Genomic DNA, 23,204 nt, shown 5'->3' with positions numbered 1-23,204 from the left:
GGAAACTAAGGGTTACGTGGAGATTCTACCGGTGGAGCGGTCTGTGGCAATGCAGGTGTGTCCCAAGACTGCTACCTCCTGGCCTGAAAATCCATGCCTCCCCTCCCAGGTGTGTAAGTTCTTGTCCGCTCTCACGGGCAAAGCTTACTCAGCCTGTGGAGAAGCTGCCTCCGCCCTGCATGCCATGGTGCCCATGAAGGTCTGCCAGACCAAGGTGCTCAAGGAGTTGCACGAGGGTAGTTTCGTTATGCAGAAACTGTGTGTGGTGATGGACCTCGCCCTCCGGACAATGAAAGTCCCTGCACGCTCCCTGGATCGGGCAATGTCCCACTGCAGGGACCTCCCTTTCGAACCATTGCAGACTTAAAGTTCCTGTCACTAAAGACAGTGCTCCTGACTGCTCTCGCTTCCATCAAGAGGGTAGGGGACCTGCAAGCATTTTTCGTTGACGAATCGTGCTTGGAATTTGGGCCGGCCAACTCTCATGTTGTCCTAAGACCCCGGTTTGGATATGTGCCCAAGGTTCCTACCACTCCCTTCAGGGACCAGGTAGTGAACCTGCAAGCACTTCCTTCGGAGGAGGCATACCCAGCCCTAGCTTTTTTCTCTGTCTCGTCCGCTCTTTGTGGGTTTACGTGAACAGAATGCAAAGCTTCAGGACCTCAGATCAGCTCTTTGTATGTTACGGAGGCCAGCAGAAGGGAAAGGCTGTCTCCAAGCAGAGGATGGCCCACTGAATAGTGGATACCATCACCTTGGCCTACGAAGTCCAAGGTGTGCCTTGCCCGTTCGGGTTGCGAGCGGACTCAACTAGAAGTGTTGCTTCCTCCTGGGCCCTGGCGCAGGGTGCCTCTCTGACAGATATATGTAGAGCTGCGGGCTGGGCGACACCTAACACGTTCGCTAGATTCTATAGCCTCCGTATAGAGCTGGTATCTTCCTGTATACTCACCCCCAGTGGCCAGTAGCACAAGTGACCCGTTCTTAGAGTTGGCTTAAGACGCCACTCTCACCACCTTGTGCCGGATACATGCGTCCTTTGCTTCAGTAAGTGTTCCCCAGTATGGCTAACCCTGTGAGTTCCTATGTCACTACTGCGGCAGTCGGACATGGCGGAGCATCTGACACCAGGCCTACACTCGTATGTGCTGTGGAACCTGTGTTAGGCTGGGTATCCATATCTAGCGGTCCCTACGGCGACCCCATATGTGTATTCTTCCATGATCAGTTCCTCCGTGGTCGATCCCGTGTCTTTCCCTCAATAGAGCTGCTCTGTCGTCTCTGCTGGTGTTCTTTCCCCCCTGTAACTAGACTGGAACCACCCCTGAGATTGCCATATGTTGTACTACCCTGTTGGCTAGTTCATATGTGTAACATCACTGTGCCTCTCTCCGGGGTAGGATGTGGCTTCCACAGCATTCCCTTTGCCCAAGGGTACACTTTCCCAGCATTATTTGATGTCACACTGAGTGGGTCTTGCGGAAAAGCGGTGACTGACCTTCTCTGCTTGAGCCCCTACTTCTGCCCCACACTTGGGTCAGGCCAGGAGGCTCAAGCAGAGCGCTGGAAGGGCTAGTCGCCACAGTTGCTGAGGTTCCACTGTATGACCTGGTCACAGGTCTGTCTCCTCAGCGGAAAAACAGGTATGCAAATGCACCTGCTGCATGTTATATGCTCGTGCTGCTATGAACAGCAGCTGGTGCAATTATCTCATGCCAAAAGGTATTGGCTCGTTTTATTTAACTCGAAGTAGATAGGTTCTCGCAAGTGATCCCCATTCGTCAGAATCACTTTTGACTCAAGTCTCCATTCCCTCCTCGGGGAACGAGGGGTTACCATTGGTAACCGAGATGTTTTTTTTTTTTTTTTATCAGCTAATTTACCCACCCATGAATAAATATTCACTATATAAAGAGAGCAAATGTTGCTAAAAACTAGCTTAAAGGGATAGTTTACTAAAAAATAAAATTCTGTTTTTAATAACTCAACCTCATTTCGTTTCAAACCCAAACCTTTGGTTATTTTTAGAACACAAATTAAGAAATTTGTGATGAAATCCGCGAGCTTTCTGACCCTGCATAGACAACAATGCAACTGCCACGTTCAAGGCCCAGAAAGTTAGTAAAGAGATTTTTAAAACAGTGTATGTTACATCAGTTGTTCAACCTTAATTTTATAAAGCTACAAGAATGCCTTTTGTGTGCAAAGAAAAAAAAATCAACAATTTCTTCTCCTCTTCAATAATAATGAAAACATTTTAACAGTGACACAGCAAAGATATAACGCTCATTTATGCACGCATTTCAATGTAATGCTGATGTAGCTGATATAGTTGTGTGGAGTGATGATGATGATTGATGTGTGATGTACATTTACGATTCAACACTCTTTATCTTCTCCTCAGGAGTCTGGATGAGATCCACAAAAACCGCCATCATTCCTATTCTCCCTCTCACTACCATGACTCCCACCAGGAACATCGCTCCGGAGATTCTGACTATGAATATTCAGAGGACAGGTAACACTATTCTAGTGCTCAATGCTCCAAAATGCATATATAAAAATGTGTGTGTGTTTGTGGAAAAACACTGTAGCACTTTACATAATCATATGCTTTAGCTATATCGAACTGTACAGTATGTTTTTATTCACACCTAGACTGATAAATAGCATCAGGAACATTTGATGTTTTAGAAAAGAGTTTGACGTGTTTTCATATTGTGTCAACAAAATGTTTTATGCTGTTGCTCTACTAAATACTAATACTACTAATATGACTAACAGTCATAGTTTTTAGTTCATTCCCATTAATAATAGTACAAATATTGCTAAATACATGTCTATCACTTTCTACACATATTCTGTTTTTTTTCTTTTCTTTTTCCTCACCATCCTCTTACTTTTGTTTTATGTTTGGTTGTCAAACTGTCAATGTGTCACCATCACCATGGCAACCTTAGCGAGGTCCTGGAGATGCACAGATCAATCCGAGGTGGGAGTGCTGAGTGCCTGCATACAAACAGGTAAAAATCCAGAGCTGCCACTTTGAGTTACCTGTATCCCAGAATGCCTTGCTTTTCGCTGTTTCTTGACAATTTTAGAGCATCCAAATCTTATGGTGATGACATAAATATAATTAGAGAATTTAGAGCAAGACTTTTTTTTCATCTTAAAGTTCATTTTGCTTTTAAGAATTTACATGTAATCTTTTTTTACAGTCATTTTTCATCTGTTGTCTGTGCCTGCCATGTTAAAAGATTGAAAAGATTTTTTTGTGTTTGCTTGAGTAATGGTTTTTATTCTGTTTTGCTCTTTTTTTTTTATGCCGGCTTGTTTGTGCTAATGTAATATAGGAAATTAGCTAGGCACTGTAACACACTTCCCCCAAAGATGCCCTTGTTAGTGAATGGTATACATAAAGATATTTACAGGTAAGCTATTGAGCAGATTCCCGTACTGTTAGTGAAATCTTTTAGACCCTTGCAGCAAATTTGTGTGCTGTTTCAGTCATTACAGACATAGTTTCCCTTCCCTTTCATTGTGTTGTACCTCTGTAATGTAGTTTACCGTGAGTTGTATTTTGTAATAATCTAATGTGCATTTATTAATTGTCCACCAACCATTCAATGCAAGTCTGTGAAATTGCTGTATAGCTTTTCGGTTCATAAACACATACTCTGTTATTACTTTTTAACCACAATTCAAAATCAGAACAAGCTATCGATATATATTTAGGTAAAACAACAAAGTTCAATGAAGATGAGAATGCAGTAAGCAGAAGATGCAATAAATCACAGTTTTGATTAACTATACACAAAAGAGAAGAATCATACTGTTATGTTATCATGACCCAAATATGAATACAATATTATATCACCAGGTCCCTGCTGATTCCCATCCTAGTATACAGTTTTAGACTGTAAGATACTTAATTACAATATTTACATAAAGAGTATGCTTTAATCTGGTTTAAGATAAACTTGGCATATATACTGAAAATTCATTATCCACAAATGAGGTAAATTCAATTTAAATTAAATTACTCGTATAAACATTCAATAACACATATGAATACTGAGTATCTCTTTGTCATAAAAAAAATACTGTATTGTTTTTCTAGACACAGCTGAAACATTTTACAGCATCACAAATATTATGTATGAAAATAAAACTGGGAACAAGTCCTTATTGTAAATCATTAATTGAAATGATTCATTCAAACCAGCTGATTCATTCATTAGGAAGTAAGTGACCACTTTATGAGAGGGTCATTGAATCATTGATTCATCCGATTTGTTCAAATATGAATCATTCAATAACAAGTTGACAACAAGTTTGTTGTTTTGTTTGGAACTAAAACAATCAGTAAGTAAATATGACATGACATTCATGGAAAACAGCACTTTTGCTTGTCATACTGCTTAAATATATAATGTTAATATAAACACAGATAACAGTAAATCACACATTCTTCCAACCATGGCATGTATATCAGTAAGTGATTATATTGCAGATTAATTTAAGCATTTATTTCAGTCAAGCAGAGTCTTGAGACGTGCATAGCTGCAGACATGCTTGTACACAAAAGCATGACACCTTTTGCTGTCAAATGTCCCTTATTGTCTTCTCCTGAAGTTGGCAACCCCAAATCACTAAAATTGCTTCTAGATCTATTTATTCAACTGAGAGGATTAGTTGTTTCCCTTCTTGTGATGTTCACATTTAAAAAGCCCCTTTCTACTTTTACTTCATTTCTAGTAAATTTTTGCTTTCTTTCTCTGTCTGTTATGCATGCTTTTGTTTCTTTCTTTGTTTCTTTCCATGCTAAGCTCTACCCTCCCTGCATGCTTAAAGAACAAACCGCCACGGCGAACAGAGAGGGATGGTGTTATCTCTCTTAGTGCCATTCCACAGCGTGTTCTCAGGTTCACAGACGAGGTCAGCTCTGGGTAAGGGGCCCAAATCCAAACCATATAACAATCAATAGCAAGTGAGAAGGAGCAGTGAGCAATTCAGATCTTTTGTGCTGTGCTGCAAAAGGCACAAGTATATATGCCTGAGAAAACAAAGCAGCAAGAAACTATTACAATAGTAATATGCCATATCATGCCATGTGTATATATATATATATATATATATATATATATATATATATATATATATATATAGATTGAGGACACCCCCTTCCCTTATTACTATGTTAATGGCCAGTAGGGGGTTGCACGACTACTGATTTCTACTAGTCGATTTTTTATTTAAAAAAATACTCGAGTTACTCGACTACTTGTGGTTCATGCTACTGTAAATGAAAAGACATTAAATAGTTTTTTTTTAATATAAATAAACGCTTATTAATTCATAGCGAATGCAACAAATACACATATAAATTGTCCAAACTTTATAATTATGACATTACATATTTAAATGTTCATGTAACAGCCAGTATTTGTATCTGTATTTGTGTCTGTTACAATCACAACATTTTTATCTGCATTCGGATACAACGTTGATAAGACCGTCTTTTTTTCATAGTTATCACTGAACAAGTATGTCGTGTTAAACTAAAAGAAATATTAATTTCTAAAATAACATTTATCATGCAAGCTGACAGAGATGTCACGACAAATATTTAGTGATAATTTGAACACGATTGAATCAATTCAATGCAAACATTTTCATTACGCAGAACACGTTAAGCGAGTCTTAATGTTTAGTAAACTTCAGTAAACACATATGTGTGTGCCACGCAAACCAGCAAAATGTAAAGATGCAAACACATAGGACAAGTAGAAAATGTATCCGTATCTAAGTTGATTATTAGCCTGCTAGAACTGGTTTGGTTTTTGAGAGACTGAGACGCGCAATCATATTATATCGTAACCTAAGGTTTAAATCATTGCCTTTTAAACATATACAAATAATAGACCGTATATTATGTATTATTATAGATGATATTACTCTGGCAAAGCTCTGATTTCTGAGAAATGCACCAGCTATGCTGTGTTTGATTTGCGCTCTTTTCATTCATAAAGTTTACGTTAATTCACTTCACACTCATAACTTTAGAGGTCTGTTGTATAATATTGCACTGATCCCTGACTCAACTGTTATCTAGCAAACTCCGGCCTGTGCTAGCTTCAGCCGAGTATTCAGGCAGAATTATTCTGAATTTATTTGTACTTTTTTAAGCTAAAATCCATGCCATTAAGGAATTCGGTTTCAGGCACACCCCTAATTATTACATTACATATTTTAATTTTACATGCAACATAGATCATGTCGTAGAAAGTAACAGCTACACGCAATTCTGTAATCCTAAAATTCATGTCGTACTTGCAACTCGTTATTATGGTTAATGCATGCTCGACTAGTCGATTGTTTCTGACAGCGCCGATAAGTGGTTGAAGTAGTCGATCATTTGAAAATGGTCCCATCGGTAATAAAGTTTCTTTTTTTATATAATGAAACAATAAACTGTTTACGCTCACTTTCATGATTTTAAGATTTTCAAGTGTAAGTACCTTCAAAACACACTACAGAATGCTACAGGACACACCGTCCCTACTGTACAATGATGGTGAATAATGTATATATTAATTGGTTAATACTGTTCTTTCTTTCTTTCTTTCTTTCTTTCTTTCTTTCTTTCTTTCTTTCTTTCTTTCTTTCTTTCCAGTGATCTTCAGCCTTCATTAGACAGAGTAAGAAGTGCCAGTACAACTTGTTTGAGACCAGAGTCAAACTTCCACTCATCTGAAAGAGAAAGGTATGAGGAAACAAGGGGGATATCAGTACCTACAAGTACACTATTCTTAAACTGCACTCTGTGTAATATCTCAAAAACACCTTTGGGTTCAAACAGTAAATATGTTTACATGAATAAATAAATAATAAATAAATGGATTTATTTATTTGTTAATTAATAAAATGTTTGAGCAGCAAATCACGTGTCAAAGAAGACTGGAGTAATGATGGTGACAATTCAGATTTTAAAATATATTATAATGCTGATTTTCTTTTTCCAAATAGTAATACTGTTTATGTAACAAATATTTATGTTATATTTGCATAATAATATATTTTTTATAACCTTACCAACTCTGAACTTTTGAACAGCAGTGTACTTTAGCATCTTTTTCTGTAACAGTTTCAGTTAAATCAGAGAAGCATCATCCTTGATCTCCATGATATCTTTCCATTCAGCTTCCTACATTCCTCCTTTTGTTTTTTTGTTTTTTGCTTTTTCTCCCACTCTGATTGTTTTCTGGATCAGTCATTTTCCATCTCACAGGCATTCTGGTAATTTGGATAGGCCAAGCTGTCAGATAGCTAACAAGAAAACCATTGATGGCGACAGGTGAGATCTCATAATAAGCCTTTGAACATCTCTTTATCACTTGTCTGTTTTTGTTTTCTACACTGATTTACGTATGCTTCTTTACTATTTTTTACCTTTCTTTATTATTGGTTTACCCATTTCAGTTTTTGTTTGCTTGTCTGACTTTTAAATTTCATTACAACATTTCCTTTTTTTTCTTTTCACCCTGCTGTGGCTGTGTTTAGACTTCAGCCCACCTCTATCCTCAGGGGTGGCAGGAGGGGGAGAGAGCCTCCCCTCAGGCCCTTTGGCCAGACCAGCTTAGGGGGTTCCTGCCCTAACTCGCCACGAGCTGACAGGTGCATGCTGGGAGCCCCTCAGAATTTGGCTGTACCTGTAGCTGCCTGTAGTTTGTGCACTGCTGCTTATTGTGATGTCTTAATCATATAAATTCAGCAATACAAGAAATTACTAATTTCACCTACGAATCTCAAATCAGCTTTCTTGTACTTCTGTGACTACAGTACATAGTGTAGAGGACAGTAGCTATGTTTCCATCCAAAGATTTGAATCAAACTTATGCGCAAAACTGTAATATCACATAAAACATATGCGAATAAAGCACCGTTTCCATCCAACGAGTCAAAGAGAATAAAACCCGTCCCCTCATGGTAAATGCAGCTAGTGTTGGGAAGGATACTTTAGAAAAGTAATAGGTTACAGATTAAAAGTTACCCTATTTAAAATGTACTGAGTAGTGCAACTATTTCAGGTCCTTTTTAAAGTAATGTACTGTTAGGTTTGATAATTTTTTTTATTACATTTCTAAATTTCTAACGAAAGTTTTCATCTGTTGATCATTTTGAAACATTTAGAGAAGGCAGGGTTAACTTTACAGTAGGACTCAACACGGATTACGGTCAGACTTTCACAATACTTTATCACTTGAATTAAGATGATTATTTAATTTTATAGCACAGCCACACAAAATCTGACTTTAGCACGGATTCTTACTTTTTTAAAATCATAAGATATAGTTAAATAGTTACTGTTTAAAAAAAAAAAATCCTTGTATAGGTACAGTACAACAGGAAACACTAGCATCTTACAATGCCTTGGGGAAAAAAACACGTTAATCTTAAAAAATAAAGCAAATACATAAACCCAAATAGGAAATAAAAGAGTTATCAAAGAACCATGTGTCCTGTTCTGTGTCCTAAACTGCTGAAACATTGGTGTCACATATTTAAGAGCAGTCACTGCAATTTCTGAAAGAAATCAATCAAATCTGTAAGTGTGTGAAAATATTCAGATGTAACCCTCCTTTGTAACTGTTAGCTTTTTCATACGTAACTGTAATTTAGTAACACATTTTTTTCTCAGTAACTGTAAAAGATTACAGTTTTTTTTTATACATTAATTTTATAGTTAAATTACAGAATTCTGTTACATGTAACTAGTTACTCCCCAACACTGGAGTAGAATGAAATATCTTTTAATCACATTTTTTAATTGTTCATCTGATGGGAAGTAGTAATCAGTCCTTTTTTTTTTTTGGGACAAAATCTCTCTCTTCTCAGAGAACCTCGGCATGGTGGACATTATTCCCCGGCAGGGACCACTTTATTAGGGCACAGGGGCAGACAGCTACCACAACTCCCTGCAAAGAGCAGCAGTATAGAGCAAGGTAAGCAATTCAGGCTCTCTCTCTCTCTCTCTTTCTAAATACTCACAAACTCAGACAGCAGTAACCTAAAATGCTGTTACCATTCAAATTCACACCCCAAACCCATGAATCTGTTCCAGTGACAGTTACCTTTATAAATGCCAGGTAATTTCATGACTCCTTGGTCCATAGCCTTTTTTTTTTTTTCATGTGGTCAACAAGTTGTTGATCTCTCTACCTTACTCCTTTCTGTCTCTTCTCATGCCATCTCTCATTCCTTCAACCCCATCTTCATGAAGACCATGTCAACAGTAAACCTGAAGAGAAACCTAAGTCAGGTATCTCATTCCATTCTCTGCATTTTGCCCTAGAATTGATGTTTTTAGTCAGTGGTATACTGTATATTTCTTAGATAGTTCAAACTTATCAATATTTGGAACATAATGTAGTAACTCACCCAAGTTGGTTATGTGCTTGTCAACCAGCCTGGCTGACCATCTTTAGATGGTTTGTTACTGGTCAAAGATGACAACACCCAGTTTGGGAAATCCTGACTTTATCTAATGTTTCATATACTTCATGTTATTGATAACAAATAATAGAATACATTTTTTTTCTCTTTGTATTTAAATATTATGGAGCCCCGCACATGACAAGCAAGACAAAATAAATAAATTGTGCGCACAAATTACTAATTCATTCTGTCGATATACTTATATGTGCACACGATTACTATTTCGTTCACTCGATTTGCTAAATCATGTGCACAATTTACTAATTTGTTCCCTCTATTTATAAATTGTGTGCACGATTTAGCATTTCGAGGGAACAAATTAGAAATCGTGCGCACAATTTATAAATCGTGGGAGCGAAATAGTATATTGTGCACATGATTAAGCCTACTGTTATATTATTTTTTTCATGCATGTCATGTGCGGGGCTCTGTAAAATATAATGGCCAGCTTGGACCTGTTAGAAATCAGCTACCATTGTTCCAAAATGTAGAGACCAGCTGACATCGAAGCACTACAGGCAGAACTACGGTCAATTTTATGATTTTGGGCTTTTTTGTTTCCATAACATCTTATTTCAGACTAGTGGAAATAAAACAGTCAATGTATACAATTAAGTGTTTATTATATTATCTATTGTAATTGTAGATTTCAATTACAATACATATATTTAAGAAACATTAGTACTATCATGATAACGCTCAGAGGATTTTAGCATGGTAATGTACAGTATATGGCAATGTTAATGTATTTGTTCTTGGCTGAATAGATCTGATATGCTTTTGCTGCTGAATTGCTGCTGCTGTTGATTATTGCTGTTATTGTAGATTATTGCTGCTGCTGCTGCACACGTAGCATATATAATAACCTGTGGCAGATCTATACAGGTGGAGCTGGGGAAGGTGGAGGGTTTTAGAGTAACTCTGTTAGCACAGCAAAATGCTCTAGTGAGTGCTAACCAGCCATTTCAATGTAAATCTTATTTGCTGCAACATGAACCAATCAGCTTGTGCCACGTAATTTAACGCTGTGAATATCATCAGTTTGTACTAACCACATGCTATCTAGAGTTTCATGGAAGGACTTGACATTTCTTTCTGCATTCACATATTCCTATCTATATTCTGAAGGTTTTTACAGAGGAGTTTGTTCATATAACATTCACTTGATTTATATACTGTAACTGTAATAAGTTTTGTGTTTTTTTTTTCTCTGGCTGTAGACTGTATTTTCAGATTTATGGAGCCATAAATACAGAAATCCCAAATTCCTTTTGTAAAAACCTTTAATATGTCAAAAAAGGAATATTGAAGCCGACTTTATCCGATGTTCAGATTTTCTGTTCTGGAATATATGCAAATAAGTGCATATTTAAAGAGATAATGTCTATTTACATATTTTAACATTTTGCAAAACATGTTATACAAAACAAGTGTACTTTAATCAGTCAACTTGAGAAGTATGGTGATAATCTATTAGTTATATTTTTGTATTACCTTAAGCTGGATTTTCAAGCAGTGAATATTTAATATTCATTTCCACCCAAAGTAACACTGTTAACAATCAGAAATGTCGACTGTTTTCCAAATGTCCTTATTTCATTTTTAATTAACACTATTTCTGTGCTATTTTAAATGAGATTATTTTGTCCCCTGTTCCATTTTTTTTTTTTTTTTTTCCTTTCTGTCTTGATGTAGCACTAGCAGTGGAAGACCGAGCTCGTCAGTTGCAAATGAGAGGACATTCCTATCGACCAGGCTCTTCTGCCAGCTCTGGTCATGACCCAGAGGCAGAGCTCAAAAACAAGAGAGATGTGAGTGTTAAACTCCTTATCAGGTCTCCAACTCGTGTGACTGGCAATGCTGTTATGTATGGCAGGTTTTTAATTCCTATTGAAGATTTTTTTTTCTTGTCTTTGATGGTTTAGATGTATAAGGATCAGAAGAGGAGTAGTGATAACATGTCTGCGAGGTCATCAGACAGTGACATGAGCGATGCATCAGCTATCTCCCGTGCCAGCAGTGCCTCACGTCTGAGCGCCACCAGCTACATGTCCATCCAGTCTGAGAGACCACATGGGAGAATCAGGTTAGCTTATTAACACAGGATCCATATTTAACACTCGTACTGTGTGTTAAACTATTTAAAATGAGGATAAATATAAATTGGCAGTGTCCGTTAAACTTATTAGAAAATGCAACATAAAACATGGTTGTAAAAATTATAGTATGAACCTCTCTGATATTAAGCTACACAAATCAGACTTATAAACCTACAAAAACGTTCTTCTAGAAGTTTAAATAGGATGTCTAAAAAATGTTTGCAGGTTCTAAAATTAGTTGTAATAAAATTGTTACAAATTAAAATACTCATAATCAGATTACTGTTAATTTTTTATTGATTAAACGACTGCTTTAAAGAAAATGCAGTAAATTATTCACAATTCACTGATTCTCCACAATTCTTCTCTTTTATATATTAAATTTGATATTTTAAGATTGTATTAATTAGTAGCTTTATTAGCATCAATTTATTACAAACCTGCTGCAGTTTCTTAACAACACCCAGTTTGGGAAATCCTGACTTTATCTAATGTTTCATATACTTCATGTTATTGATAACAAATAATGGAATACATTTTCTTTCTCTTTGTATTTAAATATTATGGAGCCCCGCACATGACAAGCAAGACAAAATAAATAAATTGTGCGCACAAATTACTAATTCATTCTGTCGATATACTTATATGTGCACACGATTACTATTTCGTTCACTCGATTTGCTAAATCATGTGCACAATTTACTAATTTGTTCCCTCTATTTATAAATTGTGTGCACGATTTAGCATTTCGAGGGAACAAATTAGAAATCGTGCGCACAATTTATAAATCGTGGGAGCGAAATAGTATATTGTGCACATGATTAAGCCTACTGTTATTTTATTTTTTTTATGCATGTCATGTGCGGGGCTCTGTAAAATATAAATATGGTACAGGATTTTCTTAAGTCAATGTTATTGGTAAAAAAAAAATATCTAAAAGTAATCAAATATAGTTATCTAAGATTAGTAATGTAATCGATTACTACCCTTTTTTTCTTTTTTCTTTGCTTCACTCTAAATTGCTAGTTGGCGTTAAATTTGGGGATTGATTTGGGTTTATTTTGGACGCTACACACAAATTGGTCTATTCAGCCAAGGTCTGTAAAGACAAGATGTCAGAATGCAACCATCTATATGTGTTTATAGGACATGAAAGTAAATGAAAAATGTTTTTTTTTTTTTTTACTTTTCAGTCTTTCTTTCTCTTTAGCGCTTTGCTATTTTTCCTTTCACTGAAAAACATTATATCAACATTCACTTGGATAGCTTATTTATCTTCCTCTACAACAATCATAATAGTTCTCCCTAGTAACATTTTAAAATGATTATTTACAAAGCAGCAATTAATAATGCCGGTCACATCAGATTGTGATATTTCTTTGTTTGTTATTAGCCATGTGTTTAACATTTGCATGCTCATAGCTGTCTGTCCTGTGCATGGCTTGTTAAATTTTTTATTTTCTGCATGATTTACTTTCCTTGCTATTATGGCTTGTGCTCTATTGCATGCATGCATATTGTATTGGGTGTCAAAGGTCAAAGTCGTTGGAGAGTTGTAAAGGAGATGAAAAGAAGGAGAGAAGGATTTCATGGGGGGTAAATGGAACAGACAACAGGAGGAGTCTAGGAAAGAGACGTTTCTCTGAGGAGCTTAAACGCAGACGTCATACGGTGGCTGGAGATGTGAGGTAACATGGACCAGCTCCCCCCATGTTTTCACCTTATCCACCACCGAAGAAAATTTCATCCTTACCTCATATCAGAAAAAAAAAAAGTTTCTAGTACCAATTTAAAAATCCAGTAACAGCATATAGAAATTTGCTCAACAAACTTCCTCGTCTTGCCAGAAAACAGACCACAATCTACCACTACCACAATCTGTAATACTTCACTGAGACTGTATGATCCCTTTGTAGTTGACTCTTAAAAGTGCAAAAGCATGCTCAACCTCAGCACACATCTGGACATATGCCCAGTTCTTCTTCGACTTTTGATCACCATTTGATATATTACTGCTGCCATGATCACTAGAAAATGTATACAACATCTCTCTTGCATGAAATTCCATTTGCCACATGCACACCATGGTTGGTAATATTGAAACCTTAATAACAGTTACTTTTGTGAACATGGCACATTCTACAAAAAGACTAATTTACATAGAAATGAGTCAATGACGATGGTAAGAAGAAAATTTGCATTCCTACAGCATAAACAGTAGAACATATAATTAATAACGACAAGTTTGGGAGTTGTATTCCCAGAGAATGCATGAATTAATTAAAAAAAGTACACCTTTAATGCAGTTTCATCACCACTTCAGATAAAAGTGTATAATGCTAAAAAATATAAACTCCATAAATATAAATGTAAAATTAAAAGAAAAAGAATGATGTTAATTATTATATTAATTATTAAATAATAATTACAGAATCTGTAATAACTTTTATTACAGATTCTAAGTAACTAGATAATATTTAGTATATGTATATTATTTATTATTTGCTCCTCGAGCTGAGTCTGTTTCTGTTTCTGTTTTTGTCCTTGCCAGAGTTTAAGATATTATGATTTTATTAAAGTTGCTATGAAACCACATAAAATGTGAACAATTCTGTATACAAATAAAAATAACTATACTTGAGAGGCACTAGAAATTGTAGCCCAGAGTGGTTAACCACAACCAATAAGTATTATCAAATGCCTTCTAATAGAAATAGAAAATGGACACTATGAGACTCTTTTCTTTTCCTCTCTCTTTTCTGATATATTTGGCTTTACTAACCAATTATATCTTCAATATTTCTGATCAATTTGAAGCCACACACTACAGTAGTTATCAATTTGAATGAAGTCTGCTTAGTTCAATCAAACATACTGTAGGCATAACGTAAAGTTGCTATTGCGACATACTAAACGCTGTCTAAAACTATTTTATGAAGCTACTACTTAAACAATTATAATGCATGCAGTTTTTGATATATAAATATCGTAAATGAAAAACGTAAATGTACTATTGTCAAAAATATTCAGTTTCCCTACACATTCATTGTGAATTGTGAACTAAAATATAGATGTTGAAAAAAATGAGAAAGTATTAATATATTATCTATCTTCAATTCATATTCAAGAGGCTTCAGCTATTCATACTGCATTGGAATATTCTTCTCTGCTGAAACATATCCTTTTCCCTACAAATAGTTTGAGAGGTTCATTATGCATGCTTTTTGAATTCATTTGTTTGTATTCTGCTTCATTCACATGCCACTCTGTCTGTGTAAATGTTTGTCCTGTGTATTGTACTGTGTGTATTAGAGCCCTCTTTGCATGCCTCACCTCATACATCCCATGCTTGAATACTGAGCCAGCACTGGATCCCAAACCCAGACCCCTGTCTGTCACTACCCTCCAGCCTGTGGAAGAGAGACCCACCTTCTTACTTCCTATCCCCACCCTGTGTCCCCCAGAGAGGGGGTTAGAGTGTAGAGATGATGGAGATGGTGCAACTGGACAGTCCTGCAGTACCTTGACTCCATCAGTGGGCGCAGACACGAGGCGGCTCCTCCGAACCCCCAGGGGGCAGCAGAGGACATGGCTCCTCTGTCAGAGTGTTCTGCCATGTCATAATATAGACAGTTTGAATAACTAAACCAAACATGTTGCTGTTCAATTAACACAATTATGTTATCTCATGTGTAAGTCTTAAGGACCTCATGAAAAATCATTACACTTTTAAGGCTTTTAGTGACTATGTGTTACAAACATATACGTAGATTATGAGTGCTTCATGGGAATAAGCGGCCACTGTTATTTTGGAGGGATTTGATTGTTGCAATTCTCTGATTGGTGGAGATGTCTCTGCAGAATCATGGGTAATGTATTTTTTCACCAGGAATTCATAATTGGTCATATCATTTGAATGCATTTTGATGGCTTCAGCAAAAGCATATAGCATTAATTAACAACATCATAGCTCACAATAAGGCAAATCCCCAATGGAGAAAGTCAATGGCATTTTTACTTCTGGATCATGAACCTCTCATTTCTGGCTAGGAACCAATTAGCAATTTAAATAAAACTTTGCTTGTCAAATAATTTTATGGAGTCTTTAACAGGTGTTAACTTGTATTGACTACTGCAGGAGTCATGGTTCAGGCTAATTTCATATAGAGAAGTTGGCTGAGAATATGAATTTTATGTATTTTATGTTCTATACTGGTTTGTCCAAAATCATTGGATAGGACAAAAATAGTTTTTTTTTTTTTTTTTTTTTTTTTTTGTGCTAAGGTTAAAATCAGTGACATAGAAGGCTGTGTTGTAAATACACCCATAAAAGAATAAAGCATTTTGAATACCATTCTCAACAGTCTCTCTTTAATGTCAGTTAGTTTCTATTACCTTTATATACTGGATCAACTAATCTGTTACTAATTTAGTCTATCTCTCTTTTACTTGCTTTCTCTTGCTTTCAGTCGACAAGTCAGAGCCTCATCTGGTCGAAGCATGCTAAAGAGCACAAGCGTTAGCGGTGACATCAACACGTCAGAGCGAACAGACGGCAGCCAGTCTGACACTGCCCTGGGAACAGTTGGAACCGGAGCCAAAAAGCGGCGCTCCAGCCTCAATGCTCGATTCGTGGCTATCGTGGGAAACCGTCGCAGCCGAAGCACCTCACAGATCAGTCAAACGGGTAACTAGTTCAAATCTATTAACATACAGTATTTACTGACATATCACTTGAGACTTATTGATATAACAATTAGAATTTAAATCTATTTGGACTACTACCTGTGCACAATGCACATTTCTTAATATTAAGCCTCAAATATGTACAACATACAACAACCAACATAATAAAATGTTACCACATTTACACTCATCTGTTTTGGAAAAAATTAACATGTAACATATCCACTTTTAATTGCACATTTCCCTCTGAAAGTGTTGTAAAAATGTGCCAGAATCAACAAAAGAAATTATTTAGCAGAAATGACAGAATAGGTTTTGTCCAAGAGACTTGGACATCAGTTCATTTAAATATTTTCAAGATTTCTATGTTAACACAAGAGGGCACTCGATGTTTATGAAACTGCATTTTAGGCTTACCTTTCTTTTTTCACTTATGCTGAATTCAGAACTGCATGCTAGCATACTACTCTTACTGCCATATAATTGTATGGTAAAAATTGTAAGGGCAGTATGATAGCACGCTGTTCCGAATTTCAGCATTTGTTTTGATTAGTATCCTGCTATGAGTTTAATGGCATGCTTAAGCTATGGTTTGTCCTCATCAAACATGAGCAGGGTCTTTTCAGAGGGGCACCTGTGGCCATTTTAGTGATTTCAGATGTCAGCACTCACTCTGCATTGTTTGATATAATACGATTTTTCATCGGGCGACTTATGTCAGTGCCACAGAGCTTGTTTCTTTTGAAAAATTCTTGAAAGAACATTAGAGGATTCTAAAACCTCCGGGGGAACTGCATTTTGTTCTCTCTGTTTTATGTAAGCAGACAAAAAGGGATTTGGGATGATGAGACATGCCCTTGTTTTTAAGAGAGATAAAAGGGGGTGGTTAACACAGTACGGTTAGCGTCCATCCCGGTGGGAGCTACAAGCACTGTCAAATTATTTTGCTGCCTGCTTTTAACATCAAAAAGGATGTCGTATAGTAAAGAGATAGTCTGCAGCTTGACCAGTATTGTTTAGAGAGGACACTGATCCAACTCTTTAAAACTTCATCACAGAAAATCACATAGGAGCGATACAGATTTGTCTTTTTTCTCTAAATGAATGATACAGACTTCTCTTAAAAGTCTCTTTTTCTGATTGTTTGTGAAATCTGTCCATCTTCAGAGGCATCCAGTAAGAAGTCAAAGGGCAGTCAAGGGACGATCCAGCGCAGTCAGGAGACGGGAATGGCTGTGGAATTGCAGAGGAATATGAGTCGTCAACCCAGCCGTGAATCTAACAACGGAAGCATGAACAGCTACAACTCTGAGGGCAGGTAAGTTTCCTTCTGCTTTATTAGTTTTTTATCATCTTTTGCATACTTCTAAATGTATGTAGGACTTGTATGGTGTGTTTTTATGTATATTGCACTGCATTGGTGAAGCACTTTTTCCAAAAATCTGTCGCATACTCTTTAAAGCAGCATGGAAACTTTTGTTCTCATCATTTCCTACCAATAGCGAGTTATTGTATGTACATGTCTGTCCTAAATCATGGGTCAGTTGGAGCAATTTCCTGTTTCTTTAAATACAGCAATCCAGCATAATTTGACATTTTCCATATTTTTTCCTCTTCTGAAATTCCCCATCTTAAACCAAGGTTATTATTGTCTAGAAATAGCAGCCTCCTTAAGTGCCGTTCCTGTTACCCTTGACAACCTTCAGTCAGGCATTACCATTATGCCTCAAAAAAAAAAAAAAAAAACCTGTTCAGTTTGTGAGAACAACATACCTGCATATAAACCTACAATAGTTTGGGTCCAATGATCATTAAAATATGACTAAATACAGAATTTTATTTCCAAAACTTTGAGATCCAATTACTAAATTTTGAAACGAATCTACCATAAATCAGAAAGAACAGCATCTGCAGTATTTCATATCAATGTTTGTCTTGGTCAGTCCAATCTTCCCAGCAGTTCGAGTCGAGACTCAGTTCAGTGACTTCCTGGATGGACTGGGCCCTGCTCAACTAGTTGGCCGGCAAACCCTTGCCACACCAGCAATTGGTAAGTTTTTGATTTTTGTTCTTTAATCTTTCACCCTTGTAGCATACTATCGTTATCCCAAGTTGTTTACAATTTGTATTCATTTATATACATTTTTGTAGATGTAATTGATTGTGATTAATTTAAATAGTTTCATTATATTAAATAGCTGCATAATGTGTATAAATATTAGTTGAGAAAAGGCACCAATGTGATTTAAGACATTATATTATTGAGGCAGACAAATAGAAAGAATTCAGAATTGAGTTTATTTTCATATCACTGAACATAAGCCCAATACTGTCCAATGATGTATTATTATTATTATTATTATTGCACTTATAATTGTACTAAATACCTTCAATTTAATTTACAGCCCTCATTCACTTACATATTTCAGTACAAAATAACTGCTAATGGAAACCGCAGTATGTCGGAAATGCTTTTTGCATGAATCATTTGAGTAAGTCCATTAAGCAAAGCTACCATTTAAATAAATTATTTGATTTGTGTATTCTGTGATGTCCAGGTGACATTCAAATTGGCATGGTGAATAAGAAAGGCCAGCTGGAGGTGGAGGTGATAAGAGCACGAGGTCTCATCCAAAAACCAGGGTCCAAATCACTCCCCGGTGAGTCGCTTCTGCTCTATTCTGAACTCCATGTGTCTCAGATTACTCAGCCATGATACAACTCATCAAGCAGTTCTAGCTGATACAAAAAGCAGTCCGATTTATCAGAGCTAGTCACACTAATGTCAGTATGCACTGTTTATATCTGTCTAATTTGATTCATTCTTTACATAGCTCCATATGTCAAAGTCTATCTTCTACACAATGGGGCGTATGTAGCTAAGAAGAAGACAAAAATTGCACGCAAGACACTCGACCCGCTGTACCAGCAAACGCTGCAGTTTGAAGAAAGTCCACAGGGTAAAGTGTTACAAGTGAGTCATGTGGTTTATTCATCTTTTTTTCAACATGTCGTTTCACTGATGAGGAAGTCGAACAAGTCTTTTTGGAGAAAATATCATTTGAAGGCTTGTGTGTCTAGTTTAAATGGATCACACTTGTGAGATTAGATGTTATTAACCTTGATTATGTGACCTGATAGGGTCATCCACTGATGAATCTGTTGATTTTCATCCAATTAGGTAATTGTCTGGGGAGATTATGGGCGAATGGACCACAAATCCTTCATGGGAGTTGCACAAATCCTACTAGAGGAGCTGGACCTCTCCAGCAACGTGATTGGCTGGTATAAACTTTTCCCGCCTTCTTCCCTAGTCGACCCAACTCTTGCCTCTCTAACTCGACGTGCTTCTCAGTCATCCCTGGACAGTTCGCCGGCACCTGCGGGGGTTCGATCGTAGTGGACTAATAACATAAAGCACAGTCTGTGAGACAACAGGACAACAATAAGAGCCAGGCAGAAAATGCGATGAAATAACACAAAGCTTTGTTCAAATCTGACAATCACTCCTGTGACTTTGTTTTTGTTTTCCTCTTTGTGGGTAGCCCGTGTTCTGCCAAATTTGTTTGTCCTAAATGAAATCGTTTATTTCTCTCACTGTTTGTCGCGTGAGATTTAGGGCTGTCTACACTAGCACGCGGGAAGCACCGCTTTAGGGAGAACATAGAAAGCAGTGTGATATTCAGTCAAGTCTTCATTGAAATATACGTTAGCTAGTTTTTAACAGAGCATCAGAATGTATCAACCCAAAAACAAAGGTGACCTCTGACCAAGGGATTGTGGGGGCTCAGTCGAGGCCCTATCTAAACCCTGTTTGTACTGAAAGCGAAAGGTCAGGAACTTGAAAGACATAGGGCGTCCCCTGGGGAGGTTGTCTGGAAGGGCAGGGCCTTTCTTGGTGCCTAAACCTGGAGGACCCAAAGCCATGGTTCATATCCTCCAAAACAGTTTTCAATGTATGTGACAGCAAACGGAGGCCGCTCTCGTCGTTTATTTCACTTCTTTTATAAATGAAAAACAACAGGTTTGCATTGTCCTGTGAAAAAGACAGGAAACACTAAAAAATAAATTGAAGATGATGCATCTGGAAATCCACACATTTCTTTGCATATTTTTATTTACTTTTATTAACTGAAACTATTACATTATCCTAAAGTACGTTGCTATACATCATCTTATTCAGTGAATTGGATTCGATTTTTAGATGTTTACACTTATCATTCAATGCTATTAAAAAGTAGATATTTAGTTCATGAGAAACACTATGTACCAAGATTAACATATTTGCGAACTTTGTTCATTTTCCTATTTGGGGTGTTTGGTAAAGGAAATCTATACAGTCATGTTTTCATCTGTTGAGTATCTTGGTACATAGAGTTTTTCAGACACTAAACTAACTTTTTAACTTTGTTTGATGCTAAGTGTTTGTGCAGACGTACACTTGTCTTTTTGATATACTGTATGTGGTATACTGTAAAAGCAAAAGCCACTTTCAGCTTATACTGTACCACTCTGAGGTAACACGACTGGCCCGAAACCCTTGCACATACGTCTTTATTTTGAATAAAAAATGCAAGCACAAAAGCTTGATTTTAATATATATATATATATATATATATATATATATATATATATATATATATATATATATATATATATATATATATATATAAAATCAAGCCAACTAGCTTGTTAATTGCATTTCCACTTTGTGTACTTGCCAGAAAACAAAGAAAAGAGTCAGGCAAATACGAATTCCTCTTGTGTGTCTCTGTATATGTTGACGTGACCAATCCGATTTTGCCATCACAAGCATAAACACCAATCATCTATCAGGCCAATGGACCCTTTCTCCAGTGCGGCGGAGCAGCATGACTTGGATCAGTTCCCAGCTGCATGCACATTTTTGTAAAACAGACTACACAAATGTTAAAAAGTAACAGAAATAGATATGTGTTAGTTCAACATACTGTAGGCCAGCTTGTATGTTGCATGTACCTGTACAGTTTGCTTGTACTTGAATATAAGAGATAATCCAAGAAAAAGAAGCCATTTGCTTTCACTCAGACTTTTCAGATCAGCTACAAAACTAGTTCATGTCCTCCATTCGGGTGCTGAATGTTGCAACATGTTTTCTTTCTTTATTTTTTAAAAGTTTTTGATTGCTTTTAAGTCTTTTATATCCCTTAGGGGAAATGTGCTGTACTGTAACACTGAACAAAAACTAACCTCCCTCACGTTTTACAGATTTTACCGTATCATAATTTACCTCAAAACCATAGAAATTTACTTAGAAATGTGTATACATCCCATCAAGTTATTCAAGAGTATACCGATATCAAAACAGGAACTATCAAAAATATATCATACATACATACATAAAAGTATCCATGTTCAATATAAATGTAGATGCACAGAGACTTATTAGTGCATGTGTTGTAAATATGAGATGACCATGTGGTTAAGCCATATTTGCAAAGGGGCCAAGGCTTACTTTTGAGAACAACCATCCCAACACAAGGGACCGCTGAGCGGACACCTTTCTCATCATATGGGTCCAAATCTAGAGCTCTCACTGTCACTTTTAGAGGGCCGAACCACTCCGCTCTAAAGCTGTAGCCAGATTGTCATTTTCTCTGTGCTATCGAGCCAAATTCTTCACCTCTGCTATCAGAACATTTGGATTGTTTTTCTTCATGAGAGACAGGTGTTTCTTTAACTTGATCAGTATTCTTGGGTAGAGGAGAAAAACAATGCTGACTGTTTACAACTTCTAGTATGTGTTCCACTGAGATGATGAAAAAGAAAAAGTATTCACTGCAACATTTCTGTTTGTATACAGGTGTGGCTCATATGATGTGTATGTTTTATATTTAAAAAGAAAAAAATGAAAAAGTTCATTTTTATTATTTCCAAATAATAAAAAAAAGTGTGTGAAAGAAATTTCAACCCAATGTTTGTTCTTTTCTTGTTCATGGAATTTTTTATTTATCAACAGTGATGAGATGAACAGACTTTAGCCCATATATTAAGATTGTTTAAGAATAAATAAAAGCAATCACTGCTTTTGACCTTCACTTACTGTATACTTCCAACATTTCTAACCATATATTTAATCATCTAATAGTGCTTTTCTATAATGTTGGCTCTGGCCAATACCCTCTAAGGCTTTGTTTAGGAGCAATAACATCTGTATGCAATCTGTCTTGTATATGACCCCGTTCGTGACCTTTCAGAGGACCACAGGAAGTTTCCATCCATTTTCCACCAATCACGGTTCATAAGTGCAACAATAGCAAAAACATTCAACATTTATAATTTCTCACAATAATGCTATTTGCGCATAAGTGTAGGCTATGTGAGTGGAAAGAAAACCAAAGTACAGAAAATTTCAGAGAAAAGTCTCATTCATGACATCATCCAACTTGCTGCAGCATTATGGGAAGCTTATACACGTGGGAGGCTAGCTAGTTATTACACATCTTGCCCCATAATGGAACATGTTGTCACGGTGTTAAGAATCTGTCATTCATTTTTATATTATCCACCTTATTTTGCAATGCAAAATGTAAGCATATTTTATAGCCAAAATAAACAATAACTTGAAGAATAACAGATGGCAGTAAAAGGTTAAGTTATTTCCTCTACAAATCAGTGTTTATAATTAATAAATGTAAAAATAAAGTGGAAAGTTTTTTTTTTATTATTATTATGTAAAAATTACGTTAAGGCAAACTGTAAATAGCACCGCTTTTGGGTTATTTTGTATGTAATTTTGCTTATGTAATTATGTTCCACATTTAAAGAGCCAAAATGTGACCCTGAACCACAAAACTACTCATAAGTAGCACTGTTTTACTTGTAGCAATAGCCAACAATGTATGTGTCAGAATTGTCGAGTTTTCTTTTATGCCAAAATTC

The 23,204-nt window shown here is 36.4% G+C and overlaps 1 protein-coding gene across 11 annotated transcripts in view; it reads left to right on the top strand.

Annotated features, from left to right (window-relative positions):
- The window catches only part of rims1b (regulating synaptic membrane exocytosis 1b), a 67,982-nt gene extending 45,750 nt beyond the window's left edge, over positions 1-22,232 (top strand). For 2 of the 11 annotated variants that reach the window (XM_052545666.1, XM_052545667.1), the window contains 15 exons: positions 2,405-2,518; positions 2,961-3,023; positions 6,677-6,766; positions 7,274-7,357; positions 7,564-7,677; positions 8,899-9,005; positions 9,284-9,322; positions 11,194-11,309; positions 11,424-11,584; positions 16,067-16,284; positions 17,451-17,601; positions 18,227-18,333; positions 18,842-18,943; positions 19,118-19,257; positions 19,465-22,232. In XM_052545666.1, the coding sequence (XP_052401626.1) occupies positions 2,405-2,518; positions 2,961-3,023; positions 6,677-6,766; positions 7,274-7,357; positions 7,564-7,677; positions 8,899-9,005; positions 9,284-9,322; positions 11,194-11,309; positions 11,424-11,584; positions 16,067-16,284; positions 17,451-17,601; positions 18,227-18,333; positions 18,842-18,943; positions 19,118-19,257; positions 19,465-19,683 (1,825 nt within the window). In that variant the 3' untranslated portion in view covers positions 19,684-22,232. The other 9 variants (XM_052545676.1, XM_052545669.1, XM_052545668.1 and 6 more) reach the window with 9 other exon arrangements.
- The last annotated feature ends 972 nt before the right edge of the window (positions 22,233-23,204 follow it).

This window comes from Carassius gibelio, chromosome B1 (genome assembly GCF_023724105.1).
Source record: "Carassius gibelio isolate Cgi1373 ecotype wild population from Czech Republic chromosome B1, carGib1.2-hapl.c, whole genome shotgun sequence".
NCBI lineage: Eukaryota > Metazoa > Chordata > Actinopteri > Cypriniformes > Cyprinidae > Carassius > Carassius gibelio.
Note: the sequence above shows the minus strand (reverse complement) of the source record. Positions and strands in the feature narration are given on the sequence as shown.